The sequence below is a fragment of the Cheilinus undulatus genome, linkage group 2 (genome assembly GCF_018320785.1).
Source record: "Cheilinus undulatus linkage group 2, ASM1832078v1, whole genome shotgun sequence".
In the NCBI taxonomy this organism is placed as follows: domain Eukaryota; kingdom Metazoa; phylum Chordata; class Actinopteri; order Labriformes; family Labridae; genus Cheilinus; species Cheilinus undulatus.
This window is the reverse complement of record NC_054866.1, coordinates 5,537,155-5,560,788: the sequence shown is the minus strand read 5'-3', so window position 1 is coordinate 5,560,788 and position 23,634 is coordinate 5,537,155. Positions and strand designations below refer to the sequence as shown.

Below are 23,634 nucleotides of genomic sequence, written 5' to 3'. Positions count from 1 at the left end.
GTCAACAAAAGGGAAAAATTGTTGGTATAATCAATAGGGGAGAACCTTCCCAGGATTGGCCAGCCTACCAAAATGACTCCAAGAGGGCATCAAAGACTCACCCAGAAGATCACAAAAGAATCCAGAACATCATCTAAAAAACCTGCAGGCCTCACTTGACTCAGTTTAGGTCAGAGTTAATGACTCAACAATAAGAAAGAGACTGGGCAAAAATGCCATTTTGGGGGCATTTCAAGGCCAAAACCGCTGCTGACGAAAATGAACACACATCCTGATGATCCCCAAAACTTTTGGGAAAATTATGTGTTTACCAGTCAAAAGTTTAACTTTTTGGAAGATGTATGTCTCGTTAGATCTGGGAACACTGCATTAAAACAGCCATGATTCTGTACCAGAATTGGTCATTGGTCATACCATCCACAAATGCAAGTTAAAGCTGTATCATGCAAAGAAGAAGCAATATGTGAACAGGATCCCTAAAAAACTGTTGTCTTCTCGGGGATAATGCTCATTTAAAATGGAACGAGGCAAAATGGAAAACTGTTCTGTGGTCATATTAACTGAAATTTGATTTTTTTTTTCTTTTTTTTTCTTCTTTTTTTTGAAACTACAGGCGAGTGCAGCGAGGACTAAAGAGGGGAGGGACCATCCAGCTTGTTTTCCGTTCTTAAGCCTGCATCTCTGATGGTATGGGGTTGCTTTGGTGCCTATGACATGGACAGCTTACACATCTGGAAAGGCACTATCAATGCTGATAAGTAGAAAAGTAGAGATTTCAGAGCAACATATGCTCCCATCTAGACAATGTCTCTTTGAGGGAAGGCCTTGAATATTTCAGCCAGACAATACTTAACCACATACCACATCCATCACAACAGCATGGCTTCACAGTGGAAGAGTTCCAGTGCTAAACAATGCCCGAAGAGAAAACATTTGGAGCCTCATAAAGGAAAAATCCAGCAAAGAAGTCTAAGGATTGTTGAGAATCCTACATCAGACAAGAATGGGACAACATTCCTCTCCCAGTGACTGGTCTCCTCACTTCCCAGGCGTTTACAAACTGTTGGCAAAAGAAAAGGGGATGCTACACGATGGTAAACATGGCCTTGCCCCTACTTTTATGAGACACTATCTAATTCAAAATGAGCTAATATTTTTCATGAAATGGTAAAATGTTTCAGTTTAAAAATCTGATATGTTGTTTATATTCTGTTGTGAATAAAATATGGGTTTATAGATTTGATAATCATTGCATTCTGTTTTTATTTACATTTTACACAGCACCCCTACTTTTTTGGAAGTGGAGTTGTAATCGTACTGCATCAGACCATGAAAGCAGACCAGCAGAGTAGATTTAGGGGCAATCATGCTCAGACAGGGTAAAATGAGACCACATGAGAAGAGTAGAACAAGAGAAAGAGGAACCCCCTCAGGGCCGCTGTATCTGGGCCTGGAAGCTCCCTGGTTGTTCTGGACGAGGTCCATCCTTCAAGCAGGTGACAACAGGACGTAAACAGAGCACTAACCTCATCAGCTCTCTGTTTACAGGCCTGAGAGTCCCGGACCGCTCATTAACATCACAGACCCTCCAAAAGAGCCATTTTCTAAAGCAAGGGGGGTGCAGGGGTGGTCTCCCATCATCGGAGAAGAGGGAAGTGGACGACATGTCAGACAGATGGGGGCGGTGATAGATGAGAGGGCCGGGGCCACAGGCGACCCCACCATCCAAACTCCATCCATAACAGCAGTGTAGGTGTTTGAGGGTTTGATACCCAGTTTGACCAGCAGCAGTTTTTCTATTCTAATGTACTGTTAGGCATTTTAATATCAGGATTAATAGAAAAGTGGACAATCATCCCTCAGTTTTTTTCTCCTGCACAGTGATAGAGAGCTACATTCAAATCACAATTACAACTAAATCACACTGTTACTGATATGCAGTACTGTATGTGTGATATTAATCTATGTTACTGTTTGAAAAGCTTGTATAAAGTTCATAAGCATGTTCTTCTCATTAAATTATTACTGTTAATATTAAATCTACCAGCAATACAGCCCTCATATTATCCATATTTGTGGTTATATGCTTGATTACTTAAACAGACAGTAATTAACATGATCAATTTTAAGAGAACATTTGTGAGCCATTTATAAGACGGGATGAGCTGGGACTGCCTGTAGTTCTCTGGCCCTGTTAATTGAATAGCAATGCTGGCCTATAAACTGCTGCAAGTTAAATGGAGAAAGACGTCTTTGGGCAATGTATTTTACGACAAAAGGGAAAAAACAAGAAGGAAAAGCCTACCCTTGGCATTTTAAGACAGCTGATTTTTAAGTGGAATTTAAAAAAAAAATCATTTTATGTTTTTCTTTTGTGTGTGTGTGTGTGTGTGTATGTATGTGTGTTCTGTTTTTTTTTTTTTTTTTTTTTACCTCAAGAGAATTTAAAAAAAAAAAAGGAATGTTCTGAACAAAATAGGAAGTTCAATAAATGGAACACTGGTTATGTAAAGTTTTTTTTTCTGTATGTGTTAATGTTATTGTCAAAAAAAGAATGTTAAATCACCAGTGTTCCATTCTTTGATCTTATCTTTTTATAAGAACACGTAAAGTAAGAAAAGTAAGTGAGTGAAGTATAGTAGTGAGAAAGTAGAATAAAGTAGGTAAAGTAAGAAGGTTAAGTATAAAATTAAATAAGTAAGTAATGTAAAGTAAATTAAGTTTGTAAGTGAAAAAGTAAAGTAAGTTAGTAAAGTAAGTAAAGTAAATGAGTGACGTAAAGTAGACAGGTGAGAAAAGAGAGTAAAGTAAGTAAAGTAAGAAGATAAAGTAGAAAGTTAAATAAGTAATTTAAAGTAAATTAAGTTTGTAAGTGAAAAAGTAAAGTAAGTTAGTAAAGTAAGTAAAGTAAGTGAGTGACGTAAAGTAGACAGGTGAGAAAAGAGAGTAAAGTAAGTAAAGTAAGAAGGTTAAGTAGAAAGTTAAATAAGTAATGTAAAGTAAATTAAGTTCATAAGTGAAAAAAGTAAAGTAAGTTAGTAAAGTAAGTAAAGTAATTGAAAGTAAGTGAAGTAAAGTAAAGAAGAGCGAAATAAGTTAATAAGTGAGAAAGTAAAGTAAGAAAGTACGCAAGGTAGCAAGTAAGTAAGTAAGAAAAGAAAATTGAGTAAAATAGTAAAGTAAAGAAAGCAAAGTAAGCTAGTAAGGAAAGTAAGTAAATTAAGCAAGTAAGAAAAGTAGCATTAGTTAACATAGTACATTTAGTAGGTGAGTGAGCAGGTAAAGTAAGTAGAGTAAAAAGAAGTAATGTAAGTAGGTAAAGTAAAGAAGAGTAAAGTAAATAAAGTGAGTAAGTAAAGTAAGAAATGAGTAAGGTAAAGCAAGTAAGTAAAGAAAATTTATTAAAATAAAGTAATTAAGTTAAGTAAATTAAGTCACACTAGAAAGTAAGTAAAGAAAGTAAGGTAACTAAGTTAGTAAGGAAAGAAAGTAAGTAATGTAAGTAAGTAAAGTAAGTAAAGTAAGTAAACATAGTACATTAAGTAAGTGAGCAGGTAAAGTAAAGTAAGCAGAGTAAAGAGAAGTAAAGTAAGAAAAGTGAGTAAAGTAAAGTAAATAAAGTGAGTAAGTTAGTAAAGTAAGATAAGTAAGTAGAACAATGTCAAGTGAGTAAATAAGTAAAACAAGCAAAGTAAAGTCAGTAAATAGTGTAAATTAAGTAAAATAAGTGAGTGAAGCCCTGTCCACATGGAGACGAAAACAATATATTTCCGCTACATTTTGAAAAAGTATTCCATAAAGACAGGATCATTTCAGGAAATATCCGCGTAAGCACTGAACCACTGAAAACGACTAAAAAACGCTGTTGTGCATATGCCAAGCCTGTACGTGGCGCTTATTGCTGCCACAGAAATGCACCAAAAGAGAGATGAAGATCACAGAAAACTGACACAAACTTTCTTCTAGTTGCCCTTCTGGTTGTTCTCCGCATTGGATTTAAGAACATCCGGTGTATGCGTTTCGTGGTGGTGGTAAAGGAGCATCAGATTTTGCTTTAAAAACCATAACAAGCTCAGTAGCTTCTGCAGCACGAACACAAACCCTGTGTTCCGCCATTGTTGTTCTGGCCAGACCTGTGCAGGCGTCTTAAGAGAGCTACACTATGCATACTCCTGAATTCGTCTCCGTGTGGACAGGGCCTAAGTACAGTATGTAAACAGTGTAAGTTAAGTCAAATAAGTAAGTGAAGGAAACAAACTAATTTATGTAAGTAAAGTAAGTGAGTAAGTAATGTACAGTAAGCTAAGCAAAGTAAGCGAGTCAGTAAATTAAGTAAGTTAATTGATAAATAAAGTCATGTACCCCTTTAAAGTTGGGGTATTATGCCTTTTTTTAAGGCTTTACACCATCTCTCTGATACACAGGTTGTAGCTTTATATGGTTTACAGTTCAAAACACTCCTCACGTTTCTCACACTGGCGTCCTGAAAAACCCTTATTTTAACCTCCGTCTGAAACGCTTCATTTTCACTGCTGTCTCTTTAACTCCGCCCGCTCCACGGACTTGCTTTCCTCTGATTGGCTGATTTTCCGGAGGCTGGCCGGCGACAGGACTCAATGTTTTGTGTCCCCCTCCGATGTGGCTATATTGCTAGGCTAGTACATGTAAACTTTGAATGAACCGATCCGAATGAGTAAATTATGGCGAATTTTGATATGTGTTAGACCCAGAGTCTGACCCTGATAGTTTAGAGAGAGAGGGGGAATAAAACCAGCAGCAGCGCAGGATGTATCTGTTTGGTAAGTGTTTAACTACTGTGTTGCTAAATGCCAAATGCTAAAAGGCCTTGTGGGGGCGGTCTGTTCCGCTTTGCCGGCAGCACGGTCGAACCACGAACCAGTCAGGAGATCCTATTGTGATGACCGCATCAGTTTGCTCCATCAAAATCTCGTCTCGGGAGAGTACTGGGAGAATCTCAGAGAGATTTTCAATGAACACGCTAATTCCAAGATTACTGCCGCATACGTTTATCTTGCATACGTGAAGTATGGACACCCAACATTATGACTTGATATTTATGTTTTAAAAACCGGAAAAGTATAATACCCCCTCTTTAAGAGGAAGTGAAGTTGTTTACATTATGAAACAGAAAACAATAAATCAAATATTTATTTTCTCACTTAAATAGTGAATGATTCATTTTTGCAATAAAGCCTGGACTGCCTACTTTCAATTTCAGTTTTTCAGAATGTTTTTATGAACCTCTATGGGCCACATCATTCTGCTGGGCCCCCCAAAAAGCCTTCCTCCATTTTGCCCCCTCCTATGAACGGCCCTGCAGTATTTGTGTGCAGACACTTTGAGTTTAAAGAGAGGATGAGGAAGACTGCTTACTCACATGTCCTGTAGATTTATATTAATGTGTTGTTGATCATTAAAAATAAATGCTTCAGCCTATTTTACTCCACTGTCTCTGTCTGATTTAAGGTAAATAAGGAGGGGCCTCTTATTCCTCCTTGCCTTGAGGCCAAACATCGGCTCTGATTAAACTCCACAAAAATGCTCAACCCTTTATCTTCATTTGCACCACAAACTTAAAAATGATACAAATGAATGAAAAGAGAGAGGAGTGACCCCTGCCCTGGGCCCCTCTGATTCTTGACCCCGTCCATTACGGAAGGTGAGAAGGGACATTTGTTTTGGGAGCTTTGGCACCAAGCGGAGCGCAGGCAAAGCATGCCGCTCGGGGACAACAAGGCCCTTTAATGGGCTCTCTATTTCAGTTTCCTCGCGCCGGCCCGCTCCCTCTCACCTTTTAAATGGGCCGATCTATTAACCGTTTTAATGAGCTCCAGCAGACAAACCAGAGACGCACGGCCCACTGCACAATGTGAGGAGGACGCCGCACTCCTCGCTTGCAGATGGCGTGACACCGAGGCCTCACTCGCTCTCTCTGTCCCCCTAATGATGACGCACATGCACACTATCAGCATCTGATCAGCCAATCAGAAAGTCAGGTTGAAGATATCAATCTAATCCGTAAAACGAGCACTACTTCTGGAGACAGGCAGACCAGTACGGAAGCCCATTTAGGCCACTTATAAAAAGAATTAAACAAGTGTGGTCATTATTTATAGAAAATCATTCAATTTTAAATCAAAATAATGAGAGAATGATATAAATTTAGAAAGTAAAGTCAAAATTATTAGATAATAGTAAAAATAAAATAGTAAGGTACAACATAAAGACATCAGCTTGACTCATCCATTCTTACAACTTCAGTCTCAACTTTTCAAATTCTTATCTCATAATTTCAACTTTTACTTAAAAATGTGAAAATATTATGATTTCAACTTTTTATCCATAATACTGACTTATTGACTTGATATCAATATCATAATTATGACATTTTATCTAATTATTTTAAATTTCTATCCTAAAATATGACTATCATAATTTTTAATTTCTCACAATTAAAATTTTAAATCTCATAATTGACTTACAATCTCAATATTGACTTTTCAAAAAAAAAAAAAAAATCATGATTCTTGATTTCTATCTCAAAAATATGACTGTATATCCTAATGTTGAAAATATGACTTCAGGTCATAATTCTGACTTTTTAACACATAAATTTTAAATTTTTTGTCAAATTTTCACTCAAAAATATAACTCTCTTCATCATACTCTCAACTGCTTTTAAAATTGTCATGCCATAATTATGACCTATCTCCGAATATTGACTTTATTTGTTTGCATTTAACTTTAATCTCATAATTATGATGTATTTCAAAGTTTTTAAATTCTATCTCAGAAATATGACTCTATATATCAGAAATCCAACTTTCTAAATCTTAAACCTCTAACGTCATTATCATGACTTGGTATCTCAAAACTTTCACTTTTAATGTAATAATTTCAACGTTTATCTTATTATTATGACTTAAATAGTAATTTTGATGGTTCGGTCAGGGCCAGTCTTGTCATTTTTTTTGCTAATTTATTTTAAAATGGATCCACAGTTTTACTTGAAGGCTCTGCTCTAGTGGTGGGTCTAGTGAGGCTCTGAGAGCTGATGATTTGTAGTGAATCAGAAGAGGCGGCTTGCATAGAGTGAGGGTCGTTTTTTTTTCTCCTTACGCTGCTTAGCTCTCATAATGCTCAGCCCCAGCTCTGGTCAGAACTTTTTTTGATTGGCCAGCATGGCAGCCATGGGGCCAATCACATGTGAGGATAAAGGATTTTACCATTATGTGAAAACAGAGAGGGGGGTGTCGCTACCCGATCCATCCCGGAAACCTGATTTGTATTGTGCACGTGCAAACACGCGTCTACATCCGCTCTGCATTAATTCTAACCCTGACCAGTGGAATTTAAATGCTAAACCTAACCCCAGGAAGCTACCTAATTAAAATAAACACCTACCCCAATGAGCTACCCCTAAATCTGACCAGTGGAAATTAAAATGCTAAACCTAACCTAAAGCCAAACGGATGTAGACTCGTTTGCACATGCACCATTTACCATTATTTTTTGTGAAGTTAAGGTAAAATGTAGGGCTACAAAAGATCCTAAATAAAGAGCCGTTCAGGGGGCGAAAGAGTCGGCTCTTCTTTGGGAGCCGAGCCAAAAGAGCCAGCTCTCTGAAAAGGGCTGAACTTCCCATCATTACTCTGCTCTAAAGACACTCTGTGCGTTAGTCAAACAGTGTGCTTTGACTTGATATGGAGTGCATAGAAACCCCCATATGGACAGATACATTAATGATAACGTGTACTGAAAACAATAAAATTAGTTCAAAAGAATTTAATCCATAGTAGCATGAATCTGAATACCTGGGTGCAACATGCTTTGTGCTATAAGGGAGGAGGCTGGGGTGGAGGAGGTGAAGCTTTGCCAGGAGCCGCATTAATGCAAGCAGGAATTAATAAGAAGTACATCATATTTAAATCCACCACTGTGTTGAGAGAAAGAGCTGTGATTGACTGTGGGAGCTGGGAGGTGATAATTGGGGCTCAGCTTCATTTATCTCAGGATTTTACATTTCTATCGCACACATATGACTCTCTTGATCATAGGTTCAACTTTTTATTTAAAAAATTTTGAATTTTTCAGACTTTTATCTCATAATAATATCATTTTGTCCCATAATCTCACTTTTCTCTAAAATGTGGCTCTAAATATATTTTCTGCTTTTATCTCAGTGACAGCTTATCTCTAAATTCTGACTGGCTCTCTCACAGTAATGACCCCTTGTCTCATCATTATGAATTTTCATCAAAAAATATGACCTGATATCATGACGGCAACGTTTTACTTTGAAATTTCTATCTGAAAAATATAACCATATTATAATTTTTATCTTTTATGTCTATTATGAACTTTATGTCAAATCTTTCTTACTGTTTTATTTTAATGGTAGTTAAACATTTTAAATTTAATTTGGGGTTTTCTCACATCATGCCATCTCAAAATTTGACCTTTAATCTCACAAGTTTGAATTTCTATGGAAGTAAATCAGTGCCATCTGAGTTTGAATTTGAATTTCTAAAACTGATTTTTTTTTTTTTAGCATCAAAATCGGATTTTAAATTTGAAAAACCATCAAATTAACACCAACATTTTTTTTTTGCCATTGAATTTTTATCCAGTGCGAAAACAAATTCAGTGTAAAAAAAAAATCTGTCTCAAAAAAAATCTTTTTTTTTTTTTAATTCAACATCGAAAAAAAAATTCAGTGTTAAAAAATTCAACGTCTTAAAAAACCTCAGTGTCAAAAAAATTCGAAAGCAAAAACTCCAACTTCAGCATCAAAAGAGACTGAGTAAACCAGGGAGAAGCACTTTTAACGAAGTGGCGTTCGTGACAATTTTGTTAGCAAAAATTGCGTTAGCAATGAGCTAAATGAGCCAACTAGCAAGTTGGCACAGTTTTCTTTGATGAACTTGATACACCGTGACAGTGTTAACGGGTCAGAGCAAATAGTGGTTGCCGTAAGTTAGTGATTCGACATGCTGAAAAACAGCTACCAGTAGCAAACTTGCTTGTATAATCCATACAGAGCAGCTTTTAAGTGTTTTTTTTTTTTATCCTAATATGGTCTCCCAAATTAAAGTCCAGTTACGTTTGCTAACAGTGCAGTGTGGATATTGTTTGATAAATCTGGTTAATGTGTGGATGTGTACGGTAATATCTAGGTCTGAATTTTATGAAGACAAATGGCAGAGAAAGTAGACACGCCTACCGAGGCACAATCTCCTCTGTTGGCCGACATTGCTGATGAAGCTTCGCGGGTCTCTGTCACATGACCGAGGGAGCGTAACCTGATTGGCTGGATGTTAGATCAATTGAGACAGGGATCGACTGCCTCTCCCTGGTTTACTCGGTCTCTTTTGATGCTGAAGTTGAATTTTTTTACACTGAATTTATTTATTAATTTATTTATTTTGAATTGATTTTTTAACACTGATTTTTTTTCAATGTTGAATTTTTAAAAACTGATTTTTTGGGACATTGAATTTTTTTTTACAGCGAATTTATTTTCACATTGGATAAAAATTCGGTGGCAAAAAAGTTTTGGTGTTGATTTGGTTTTTCAAATTCAAAATCCAATTTTGATGCTAAAAAAAATTCAGTTTTAGAAATTTTAATTTTCAAATTCAAACTCAGATGGCGCTGGTTTACTACCATTAATTTCTATCTAAAAAATATATCTCTATATATTATAATTTGACATATTATTTTGTTATCATGACTTATCTCAGAATTTCAACTCATTTTTATAAACTTGACTTGTTTTTTCAATAATTTTGACTTTTCATCTCGTAAATTGACTTATTTCAAAATTGTGACATGTTTTTCTCATAATGTCTTATTTTATAATGGGGATTTATTTTCTCACAATTTTTTCATTATTTTGATTTGATATTTTTTCGTTGTAATAATCACCTAACTTCAACATTCTGTTCTTTCTTAGATGGCACAATCGGGCTTCCGTAGGGTGATTGATGGCTGACTAAACATTGTGGTCAAAGGGAAAAATGATTATCAAATTGTAGCCCGTGCTCTGGGACTAAAAGCTTTAAATGCTCCATTTCTTCTTGTGAAACTTCCAGATAATTCCAGAGGAACTTTTTCCTTCAGGTCGGAGTTCTATTCGGAACATTAGATGTCTGTAAATCCGCAGCTTTATCAAAGTCGATTAATCGTCATTCTGCATGAATAAAACTACGCCCTCATCATGGCTTTTTATTGCGACACAGAAATGCTAAGCACACCTTTAATTAGGCTTGGATCACCAAAGCCCCTCCTCCTCCTCCTCCATCCCTCCGTCACCCACAATTCACCGCGGGGTGCGGCCTGCCTCGGCTATACTTAGTAGGGAAGCAGGAGCGCGTTTTTGTGGCGCACCGCATCACATCTGGACTAATCAGTCAGCCTCCATCCATCACTCTTACCACCTCCTCTGTTTTATCACAGGGCTCGTGCGCGGAGGCCCCTGAACACGTCCCGTTTTAACGCACATTTAGGAGCCCAAGCTCTGCTCAGCCCGCTGCATGGGAATTTTTCTGATCTCTGCTGGCTCTGCGCAGGGCTGGCTGCTCCTCTGGGAGCTCTGACCGTCTCCTATTTAGAGAGAATCGTAAAATAACAGGAATGATCCAGCCTTTATTTCTGCAGAGAAGTGGATGGAAGAGACGAGGAAGGCCGCGACGAAGACATTAAAGAGTTTTTACTCCTGTTAGGGACGATGTCTGTATTTTAGGTGCCAAAATATTTTATAAATATTCCATAAAATTACAAAAAATTAGTTTGAATAGGCCCCTCCTTTACCTGCATGCAAACACCTCCCTTTAAGTCCCATCGCCACTTGAATAATTTACCTGACGTGCTGCAGCTTTGACGCTTTTATTCCATATTATTTGTTTTATTTGTTTGTGAGCTTGCAGGAATAAAATAAAACAGGATGCAAATATAGCTCAACAAAATAAAAAGTACTAAATACTTTCAAAATAAATGCAAGTTTTGATTGTCCTTCTTTCTGCAAAACTCTGCGCTTTTTTAAGTCCATACCCCTCAAATTTAAAGCAGAATTAACCATTTAAATTGCAGGATTGTGGGGAAAGTAATTTCAATAAATCATTGGAGAAAATCACGCATAAGAAGCTTTATCAATCTAATGCGTAAAAGTTATTTAAATGCTTCCAAATTCTTTGATTTAAAACTGTAATTAATTTGAAAAGAAGTTTCTTAAAATGACCTTTTTTTGCAGCAAGAACTTGGATGTTTTTACACCGGATAAATTAGAGAGGCATGTCAGACTTCGCTTCATTTTTACGCGCGTTATCATCCAACAATCAACACATTTTACGCACGAATAAAGCCCTGAAAAGACGCGCGTTAAAGTCCCACACGTAGAGATCTCCTGTTCCCTGAAGCATGCCTCCACATTCCCCTCCATCAGCCTTTCCTTTCCCAACTTTCCCCCTCACGCAGGAGCGACGGCAGCTCTCAGCAGCAGCAGCAGCAGCAGCTCCTCTCCTGCCGCTGCACAGATCAACAAACCACAGCGCCCACTACATGCACAGAGCATGTCCAAAGCTGGAGCTGGACAGCCTGCACAAACTTCTCTAAAGTTTACTCTCCACTCCTGACAGCGGTTCTGTTCCTTCCTCGTCATTTTTAGCGACTCCTAACAGAAGGAAAGAGCGGATTGTGGCGCTCTGGAGGAAACGAAGCGTTAGATAAACTCCTGCATCGACAGGCTGAAGGTAAAGATGGCAAAAAGGAGAAAGAAAAGGGATGTTGCACCTACTCGTGGTTAGTTTCCGCGCCCTGCCTTTGGACCTCATGGTGCCAGTCTCTCGGCGTGGGTTTGTTTGGATTTTTTCCTCGTTTTTCTTTTTTCTCTTTTTTCTCTCTCCTTTTTCTCTCAATCCAGACGCGCTATCTCTCCAGCATTGTCAGTCAGGATACCTTTCGCACATGCGCACAGGATCGAAATCTTGCCGGCAGCAAGTGCCAAGAAAAAGTTTGGGACGATTTATCACTTTTGATATCAACCTGATCTGGTTGGCGCGTGGATCGGGACGGGCATCTCCACTCGTGTCGGACTCTGAAACCCCCCACGGCTGAGTGGGGAAGAGGAGCGGGGCACGCTGTAAAAAATGTCCCACCGTGTTCTGCTCTCACTTCTGTTTGTTTTACGCGCGAGCAAAGTTTGACATCGAGGTGCGCACGCGGAATTTCAGACCCTTTTTTTCCTCCAAGTCTTCATCACAAGAAATGATTCTTTAAATTACACATAAATAATCATTTTAAATCAGATGAAAAGATGATTCTGGTGGAAATAAAATCTATTTTTGTTATTAGATATTTCCAGTAGATATTTCTGCAGTAAGAGAATTATTCTCAACCCTTTCCTCTTTAAATGAATTCACATTTATCACTGCAGCTATTGACGCTTGTATCGATTTTAATTCATTTTACAAACGTTAGAAATGAATGAATCCTCTCCAGCCCTCTGACAGCTCCAGTATCAGCTCTATTTCCTCTCTTTGTGCTGGATATTCATCTCTCATGTAAAGGTCTGTATTAATGCGCGTTTGAGACCGTGCGTAAATGTTTTTGCACGCTTGGAGAGGATTCTGATTTATCTCAAACGGAGACCAAAAGTATAAAGGGGGTTATTTTGAATTTCAACATTTGTTTTATTCCCTCTGCACTGACAGAAAAACCTCCTCAGCCATAACTGCGTCATGGCATCCAGGCTCTGAAAGTCAGTAAAAGCCCTGCATGTCTGCTGTTAGCACATAAACATTTTATAGAGGCATATTTACATCCTGACTCACAGATCACAAAACAAAAGTTAGATTTATTAAAAAATAAAATCATCTGTCTCCGCCATCCTGAGTCTGCAGCAGCGTCCCCTCATCATTAAAGTAATTGGCTATTAATTAGCTCCGCGTGAGATCACGCTGACCCTGCAGGTGAACTCTTAAACGGGTCGTGAACTCCAGTTATCGATCCCTGAAGTATGGGGATAAAGGTTATGACGTCATGAAAACAAACAAACATAAACATGAAGGCAGAAGCCTGCAGGATCAGGATGTTACAGCCTGGATCTGGATTCTCAACTGGAGGTTCAAAATCCCCCAAAATCTCTGATGTACGGAAGCCTGAAGCGAACATGCGTTAAGCCCACAGCCAGGGGTGCTGGGAGCATCTGAGATAAACCCCTCCTGCAGGTAAAGGTCCAGATTTGAGGAATTTTACTGAAGGGAAATAAATGAGCCAAGCTTTCAAATTACAACAATTCTAAACTAAATCTTTATTCAGATCTAGTGGACCAGTAGTCAACATCTGACCTTTAGCCATTAGAATGACTCACATCCTGGACATATTTCACCATGAAGGAGAAGGTCCAGCTGAGATCCAACCTCCTTTTTTTAAATTCTAGGAAGATTCTGACATTAATCTCAGGAGTCAAAGTCAAATTTCTGAGATTGAAGTTAGAATTCTTGGATTAAAGTCTGAATTTAAAGATCAAAGCCAGAATTCTGAGATTAAAGTTCTGACACTGAGAGCTGAAGAATCCTGAGATTACGTGACGATTCTGAGATTAAAACAGAATTTAGAGATGAAACCAGAATTCAGAGATTAGAGTCAGAAACCTGGAGATTATTGTCAGAATTCTAAAAAGATTCAGAATACATCAAATGGTGAAAATTCTGGAATTATATTTATAATTTTGAGATTAAGGTCAGGAATCTCGAATTAAAATCAGAATTCTGAGAGTAACGTGTAATTTTGAGATTAAAATCACAATTTGAGATTAAGTACGACTTCTGGGAATAAAGTAAAAATTCTGAGATTAAATGTAGAATTTGAGATTAAAATTGAGATTCTGAGATTAAGTCAGATTTGAGATAAGATTTGGAAATGAACCAGAACTTTGACATTTACTTTAAAATTCTGAGATTAAAGTCAAAACTTGAGTAAGAATTCTAAGATTTATTAAAGATTCTGAGATCAAGAAAGGAATTCTGGGATTAAGAGAGAATTCTGAGATTAAACCAGAATTCTGACATTAGAGTCAGAAACCTGAAGATTATTGTTAGAATTCTAAAAAGATTAAGAATACATAAAATGTAAAAAAAAAAAAAAAAAAAAATCTGGAATTAAATTTATAATTTTCAGATTAAAGTCAGGAATATCGTATTAAAATCAGAATTCCAAGACTAATGTGTAATTTTGAGATTAAAATCAAAATTTTAAATTTAAGTTCGAATTCTGGGGATAAAGTAAAAATTCTGAGATTACATGTAGAATTTTGAGATTAAAATTGAGATTCTGAGATTAGAGTCAGATTTGAGATAAGATCTGGGAATATGCCAGAACGTTGACATTTACTTATATTCTGAGATAAAAGTCAGAATTTGAGTTTAAGTATAATGTTTGAGATTAAATCAGAATTTTAAGGTTAATTTCAGAATTCTGAGATTAAAAGTCATAACTCGAGATGAAGTCACAATTCTGAAAAACAGAGTTCTGAGATTTAAGTCAATATTTAATGTGAAATCATAATTCTAAGATTAATTTCAGATTTCTGAGATTACAGTCGGACTTTGAGATTAAAGCTTTATCCTAACCCACTTCCTGTATATCCACCATATCCATCCTCCATATCACTACGGAGGAAAAGGTCAGGGGCCGCTGTAAATCAGCTGAGATCCACTCTAGGAATGCTTTAAGATTAGAGTCAGAATTTTGAGATTAAAATAAGAATTTTGATTTGAATCTTGAAATAATAACAAAATAATGTTCTATTTCATTTTTTTTCTTCCTTACACCATGACAGAGGAAACTTTTGTTTTGGTCTGCATCTGATAAACATCTGTACTAAACCAATGCATGTTTAAACCTGTTTAAACGGCTGCATTTCTGGGCACTAGGGGGCGCTGAAGGGGCTCCACAGCAGTTCAAGTGTCTGTGAGTTTTGTTGAGTTTTAGGGCATGATAAGGCTACCAAACTAGCATTTATCAACATAATAATAGTAATGATGATAATATAGAAATACTCATTTTATTCCAAAGGGGTCAGCCCTAAAGACACCACATTTATTAGATAGAAGTTTGCATGTGACACTACATGTGCAGCTGAATGCTGTTTATTGAAGTTTAAAAAATAAAGAAATGAGGGGAGAGACTGCAAAAAGGTTCACTTTAAGGGAAAAAACTCCACCCTTATTCCACCAGGCTGGCTCCAGGCCTAACATACAGTCTACTTCATCAGACTCCTTTATGCTGTGATAGCCAGAAAACGGTTTTATATCGATATTACACTGGCATACATCTGTGCTGTTTTCTATAAAGATGTCTGTTTTATTTACATGAGAAGCTTTTATTGTTTAAAGCCAGCTTAAAGAAGAGGAAGGACTAGATCTTCTGCTCCCTCTCAGAGGTGTCGTGTCTGTTTTCTGTATGGGATTTGTGAGCTGTTATCTGAGCATGTTTGAGATGAGTAAAGATCAAATCAAATTTGGGTTATTTTTTGACTTCTTTGCCTCATCATCTCCGTGGTTTCCCAATGATCATGTGCTAAAATCAAACATCTGCATGCATGTCCTGCAGGGCTCTGCTTTAACACGCTTCTTCTACTCCTGACTCTTTGTTTCATCATGTAGACCAACACTTTACTCTCCATGCATCTGAGTTGCTGCACACTTTGATGAATTCTGGTGGTGGTTTCTCATCATAGAGGGTTTTGAGGACAGACCGGCTGAGAACCAGCGGTGTGCAGGATTGGTCAAACTAAACCCCAAATTTCTTCAGTGAAATAACCGAGCCAGAGAGGGTAGCGCTGAAGTTTTATTGTGGTTCTACTTCACTTTAACTCTCCTGTAATGACAGAAATAGAACCATTAAGAGGGCTGCACCTTCACACCGTGGTGGTACGAACAGAGAGAGAGAGAGAGAGAGAGAGAGAGAGAGAGAGACAGCTGCAGGCGGCGAGCTCAATTAGCCTAAATGGAAACAGTTTTCATTCACCGCAGTAACTCTCTCTCTCCATCCTCTGCCTTTTCTCTTCTCATATTTTATGAGGATACTCTGAACCCGGTGGCAGCGCAGATCCCCACAGCCCTGTGGATTGTAATTATTAGAAATTAATCTGGTTTGACACCCCTACAGTCCAAAAATCTCGCCTCCATTCTTTCACTTTACACATTCTCATAAAAACCAGTCCACTCAGCATTTACTCCTCCTGCTGTCTCAGTATTCATCCACTCTCTCTCACCTCAGGCTTAAATTTAACACAGGTTCACTTAGCTCCTAAAACAAAGCAGCTGGATTTTATTTGAACCAGAAATCTTATTTTTCTTCTTTAATGAAGGAACGGCCTGATAGTTGCTAGTTAATATCTGAGTTTCCCTCCTCACCATTCAGAAAGGCTGCATGTGAACTTTAGAGACAAAACGGGATTATTTTAAAAGAAATGACTCATGTTTGATATCATTCTACTTACATTTAAGTCCTAGATGCCCAATATTGAGCAGCTTTTCATCTTATGAAATTGCAAAAAAATCCTGACACACTGACCAAAGTATTGCACAAAAACATTGGCAACATTTCTGAAAACTGAGGTCACAATTTTTAAAATCATTTTAAATACCAAGTGTTTAGAAGTAATTAAATCTCCATTCATTTAAATGGCATCAAAAAAGAACAGGAACGTCATGAACTTAGTGTTACTTTCAACCAAAGAGAGAATCAGCTTGGTTGCACAAATAGATTGTCAACATTTGGAAAAGTGAGTTAAAGCTTCCTTGCATCACACAATATGTTTGCAATGTCTGGAGGAGCAGCAAGGCTTTTCCTACATTGCTCAAAAAAGTTGGCAGCGCTTTGAGAAAGGAAAGGGTTTCTGTAAATTGCACACATAAATTGCTATATTTTGAGGAGGAACAAAGGTTTCTCTTAACAGAACAAAAATGTTGACATTTGGAAAAGTGAGTAGGACTGAGGATTGAGTTTTGTCAAAATTGCACAAATAGTTGCCAACATTTGAAAGAACTAGAAAAGATATTCCTGCAACATTTGGAAGACGAGCAAAGGTTTCCCCACATTATCTAAATATACTGGCAACATTTGGATAAACATATTTCACTGGCAATAAGAGAGAAGAGGTTCTTTAAATTGCACAAATGTGTTGCCAACATTGGAAGATGAGCACAGGTTTGTCAACTTTGGAGTAAGGCAAGGGTTTCCATAAATTGCACAAATAGGCAGGTGCAATTCATAAAAGTGGTTGGAACTGGCAGGGAGCAAGGGTTTCCTAAATTGCATAAATTTGTTAGCAACATTTGGGAAAAGCAAGTAGAAGTTACAAGAATGACCTTTTTTTTTAATTGCACAAATATGTGGGCAACATTTGGAGGAACTGGCAAGAAACTGCCTAAATTGCACAAATAAGTAGGCAACATTTGGAAGAGGAGCAAAGGTCAAAACATTCAAATGTTAACATTTGTAAAAGGAGGTGGGGCTAGTGTGGAGCAAAGCTTTCCCTAAATTTCGAGTTCAGGTATGATTTTGACAATTGCAAAAATAAATTGGCAATATTTTGAGGAGGAACAAGGTTTCCTGAAATAGTATAAAAAGCAGCAACATTTGGAAAAGTCAGTAGAAACGACAAGGATTAAGTTTGTTTTTTTTTTTTTAATAGCACAAATATGTTGAAAATATCAGGAAGGACTGGCAAGGAATTCCCTAAATTGCACAAATAAGCAGGCAACTTTTAGAAGAGCAGAAAAGGTTTCCTTACATTGTACAAATACGTTGGCAGCATTCAGAAAAGTATGTTGGACAACTGAGGAGTGGGGGTATCCCTTAATTGCACAAATAAGTTGGCAACATTTGAAAAAGAAGGGGGAACTGCCATGGAGTAGGGGTTTCCCTAAATTGCACAGATATGTTGGTGACATTTGGAGAAGGAGCAAGCGTTTCTCTAAATTGCCCAAACATGTCTGCAACATTTGGAAAAGTGAGTGAAACTGTCAAGGGTTTCCCTAAACTGCACAACTATGTTGACAACATTTGTAAAAGAAGATCAAACTGATGTGGAGCAAGGGTTTTACTAAATTGCATGACTATGTTCGCAACATTTAGATAAGTAGGTGGAATTGTCAAGGCATGAGGGTTTTTTTCTTAATTGCAGAAAAAACTTTGGCAATATCGTAAAATAAGGTTGAACTGGTTAGGAGCAAGTGTTCCCTAAAATTGCACAGACATGTTGGCAACATACCACAGTGTTTGCTGGACTGGTTAGGAGAGAGGTTTTTAAAAATTTAAATCATTTGATTGGGTCCCACGTTCCATTTCACAATAAAAGCCCCTGTGGCAGAGACGGGCATTTTAGCAGGCTCTTCTTTAAGCTCTCTGAAGTAGTGGAGAATGTGCGCTCTTACTTTGAAAATAATGTCAACAGAAACAAAGTTTGAGGGGAGTTTAACGTTCTGATAATTGATTCTAGTCCATGTTCATGTCCAGTTATTAAAAAAGTGGGTTTAGTGGCAAAGAGAGAGTTGTACGAATGTTAGAGAGTTGGCTGCAGTTTTTGAAAGTTGAAGACAATAAATATCACCTGATTCTCTGTAGAACATAGATGCTCCTAAATAATCAGCCTTTTAAAGGTTTTATCTGGAGATCAATAACTACAGCATCTTCTTTTTGAATCAGCAGTAGACCTGACAGACATTTTTAATCAACATTTAGACAGAAGTGATGCCATCTGTGTGGTTGCTGCACATTTTTCAAATCACATTTCAGACTTTTTAAGACCGAAATAAAGAAAAATTCGTACTACTCTTTGACTGCCTGGAATCAGTTTTTGATTCTCATCGTCCCACATTTATTAAAAGCTTTGTTGTTTCTTCATAGTTCTTGTTTTCCACCATATTTCTCATAATGAAGCCAAATGTTTCTTTAACATCCATGTCTTTGACTTGTTTTCTGTGTTTGCAGTTTTTGAGCTTCTGTAAAAGCAACCAGCAAATCCACAAAAAAAATGATAAAGATGTGAAACTTTGATCGAATATCTCATTCATAGTTCTATCTAAAATCTTAGACCGTGTTAAAATGAGATGTTTTAGGACATTTATGGCCTTAAACTTCAGACATAAATCTTCAGACTGCGCTTTTATTTTGTTAAGAAATTCATGCTTGGATGCCATTCACTGTTTATGAAAACAGCTGTCACAAGAGTTCCTTTACTAAATTTAATACAGCTTTCATTATTATTAAAATTACTGCATGTTTTTATTTGCAAGAGAAAAAGGAAATTGTTGCAGCTACTTTGTCATAAGCAATTGCATTTGGTTTTTGCAATTCAAATGAACAAGTTGCATGAAGTTTAAAAGCAATTTAAAAATCTTTTATTGATGAAATGTGCAGAAACTTGCTCTGAATCAATTTTATTAAAAGCAGCACTGCAGCTTTGTTGTCAGCATGGTGATATTGCATGTTTTTTATTTCAAGTAGAATGAGGAATTTAACCACAAACACTCTTCTAATCCCGTTTTTACCCTTCCTCCCCAACACATTGTGCACAAACAAGAAGAAGAGACAAAATAAAAGAAGATGCAAAGCCAGATCATGAAACCAGACTCAGAACAGGAGGGACTGAGTCATTTTTGTGCTTTTCCCTGCGTTGCAGCGTTGTTTCATTCACATGCTAAAGGGTTAAAAATAACACGGTCCGTGCCGGCTGTGTGGAGGCAGACTAAAAGTGAAAAAAGGAGCCTCCGGCACGAGGAAATTACCATCGCCCGCGTGACCTCGGTGCAAGGTAATCAATCAAGTGATCAACAGGGATATTTATCACTGCTTTGTCTGATAAAATGTGTGCAAGAGCTCAAGAAAAGATTTCCAATGAGGATTCTGGAGCTCCTTTCTTAAATTAGTGCTATTTCTTTACCCTAATCTCCCTTTATTTAATAGAATTTAAATGCAAAATTTACGTTTTTGTGAGGAAAAACTCAGAAAGCCTGTTTTTTGCCCTCAATTTTCAACAAATCAAAAAGCTTGTCCTCTGCTTGTATTTACCCTTTTCTTTACACCTTATCGGGCAGAAATTATATTTAATTTTTAAGCTGCTGTTTGCATTTTGTTGCAAATAAAAACAGATTTATTTGGCCTGTGGGGAGAATTATCATCCTAATCAAACTAAAACCAGTGAAGAACAAATCAAACCAAATAATACCACAAAAATCCCTCAAAACCTGGCATGATCCCTGCAAAGTGGAGATTATTTCCAACAACAGCTTGCCTCAATACCTTTTTCATTCATGTATCTGCATTTTGATCAAATGTTAAGGCAGCTTGAAAGCCATCAGTGCCTTAAAATCCTGGTGAAATTCAAGGAAAATTAAAACCCAGACCCCAGAACAGAAATAGCCGTGTATGACCATGACAAAGGACAAGATTTCAGTGATTTAAAGAATGAAAGGAAGCAGCAGATCTGGCTTTACTGCCTAATTTAATAACTTGCTCATGCACTACCTTAATACTGAGTTACTTCATATTTTTCCTGGATCAGATTGCTTTGTATTTTCCTGTTATTTAATGATACACTGCCACAGTTATCTAAAATAAAATCATGATAGTTTTATGTAAAAATGGACTGACATCTTTATTTGGGATGGAAACAGGAGGGTCTGCAGACATCTGGAGGATCCTGATTGTGCAGATTTCAACTGATGAATGTCCCATTCAAAAAATTGCCAGTTGCCTTTATTTAACTGAATTATGTCCAGATCACAGCTGCAAAATGCAACCATGGTGTGCATATAAACATTTTAAGGGACATATTGTGTTGTTTAACTGATTAAGGCAATAAAGATTTACCAAAATAAAACTAGAAAGTGTTTCACTGACTGCAGTTGTTTTTATTTTAATGATAATGATTCGACTTACAATCTATACAAGCACAAACGGTAAAACTGAAGTTCAATAGAGCGTTCTCTCTCTGACTGCATTAGGAGAGCAGAGCATGCAGGCTGTCTAAATTAGTTATACTCTACTGCCCCCTGGTGGATCTTTGGAGACATCTGTGAGCTGCATGCTGGGACAGGATAGAGAGGACAGGTAGACTAAAAGAGGTTTATTTTCTCATCCTGTGGACAGAAAGATTTTTTTTCTGAGCCCTAAGCTTCTACTAGTTTATGAACTTTTGATTGAAACTTGAGAGTGATAAACTACTGCTCCAAGATTCTTTTAAAAAGATGGTTATGTCATGGGAAAAGATAGTTTCACATCAGATACTTGGGCCTAAATCCAAGCTTGATTCCTCCCAAAGTCCAGTTCCATCCAAAGTCCAGAGCTTTCAGAATTTATTCAGACCCCTTTAACTTCAGTAAATTTTAGTTTGTTGCAGCCTGATGTCACAGTCGTTTAAATTCATTCTTATTCTCCTTAATCTAGACCAGGGGTGTCAAACTCAATCACAGAAGGGGCCAGACTCTGAATCAAGGTCTAACCGGACCCTAACAGGGTCCACATTTAACCAAACTGTCAACCTCATGTTCCCCGGTAGTAAAGTATGGGGAAAAAATCAGCACTAATGATAAAAAATTTTCAGATTTAAAAAGTCAAAATTATTAGTTAGAAGGTTCAAAATCTGAGATAAAAAGTCAAACTTAACAGTGGAAAAGGTCAAAACACAAATTAGATGTTAAGATAATGCTTTTAAAAGGCAAATAAATTAAAAAAAGAAAGTCACAATCATGTTTTCAGGGCCAAAATATGACTTGAAATTAAAAATTTTGAACCAAAAAGGTCAATATACAAGATAAAAAGTCAAAATTATACATATAAAAGGCCAAATATTAGAAAAAAAGTCAAAGTAATAAATTGAAAGAGCCTAAATATTAGCTAAAAGTCCAAAAATTAATTGAAAAGGTCAAAATATGGGATAAAAAGTTTTAAAAAAGTAATTGAAAAAGCCTAAATGTTAGCTGAAAGTCCAAATAATAAATGTAAAAAGGTCAAAACATGCGATAAAAGTCCAAATAATAGATTGAAGTCATAACTGTGCAAAATTGAAAATATGAAGTGAAAACAAAAATTAATTTCTTTTCCCACATTTCTTCCTTTTTTAAAAAAATTATTTTTACTTTAAATATTTTTACATTTTTATAACTTTAGGAAATTTCATATCATCAAGGTTAAGTTTACATTTTCATCCTGGAGGAGATCTGCAGACCTCATATTTTAGGGCCAGTTATAATAGGAATGTGATTTTATCTTGCGGGGCGGGTATAACTGTACCACTGGCCAGATTTGGCCCCGGGGCCTTGAGTTTGACACCCTTGATCTAGACTCAGTGCTCCATCACGATAAAGTGAAAACAGAATTTTAGAGTGTTAACTTTTTTTTTTTTACAAACTTATGAAAAATGCAAAAACTGAAATATCACACTGACATAAGTATTCAGACCCTTTGCAACAACACTGTAAATTTAGCTCAGGTCCCTCCCATTTCTCTGGATCGTTGCTGAGATAAGATGGATTTAATAATAATAGTAAACGTTAGAAAGGACAAATTTCTGAATGGCATCAAAACTTTTTACTAGCTTTTGGAGAAAAGAAAAGAAAATGGCCAACTTCACTCGATTCTCGATCCTGGACACAAATTGAAAAGCGAATAATGGCAGCCATTTTAATTTCAACGGTAGAAGGAGGAAACCAACTTCAAAAAATGGTGGAATTTCTGTGTAATGTCTTTTTTGATTTGTGTCCACAATTGAAAAACAAGTGAAGTTGGCCGTTTCCTTGGTTTCCGTACGGTCAAATGCCCTTTCAAAATAAGTTATACTTTGGTACCCTGACAGTCCACTTTCTAGTCAAGCTAGGATGGTGTTAATCTGTAGAATGTGAATTTAATCCATAAAATTACAGAAATTAAGAGTACAGAGAATTTTTACGTGTTCCAGTCAAAGTTACAAAGCTACTTTAACTGGTTGTGTGATGGCAACAGAGTTCAGTTAATCTGCATTCATTTTTAATCGTATTATAACCTAGTGACTGTTCTAGAGTATATACATATGTGTGTATATGCATTGCCTGTAAAAAAAATCCCTTTTTGGACATTTTACCTTTAATTGGTTTAAAAATCAATCATGGCTGATATAATTTGGCTTTTTAACAAAAAAAATAAAGTGAATGCATAAATTTTCACCTCCTTCAAGTAAATATTAAGTTGTGTGAACAGCCTTTTTCTAAGTCCAGTCATAAATTCTCTATGGGGTTGAGGTCTGGGTCTTGACTCGGCCACTCCAGAACATTTCCCTTGTTGTCTTTAAACCATTTCTGTTCAGCTTTCTCTGTTTGCCTCAGGTCATTGTCTTTCTAGTAAATGAATTTTCTCCCAGGCTGTATTTGTCTTGCAGACTGAATAAGATCATCCTCCCGGGTTTATCTATATTTTACCACATTCATTTATCCTCCACCTTTTCAAGCCTCCAAAGGATGCTGAGACATATCCCCACAGCACGATGCTGTCACCACTGGGACTCACATCGGGGATGGTGTGTTTGGAGTCTTGTCTGATGACCAAAAAGCTCAAATCTAATCTCATCAG

General features: G+C 36.9%; 1 protein-coding gene across 12 annotated transcripts in view; it reads right to left on the bottom strand.

The window, feature by feature from the left end:
* Positions 1-12,039, bottom strand: part of mecom (MDS1 and EVI1 complex locus) — a 354,218-nt gene extending 342,179 nt beyond the window's left edge. For 4 of the 12 annotated variants that reach the window (XM_041803407.1, XM_041803347.1, XM_041803383.1 and 1 more), the window contains exon 1: positions 11,816-12,037. In XM_041803407.1, the coding sequence (XP_041659341.1) occupies positions 11,816-11,852 (37 nt within the window). In that variant the 5' untranslated portion in view covers positions 11,853-12,037. Of the gene's footprint in view, positions 1-11,815 lie in introns of all 12 variants that reach the window. The other 8 variants (XM_041803375.1, XM_041803393.1, XM_041803398.1 and 5 more) reach the window with 4 other exon arrangements.
* Positions 12,040-23,634: the final 11,595 nt, after the last annotated feature.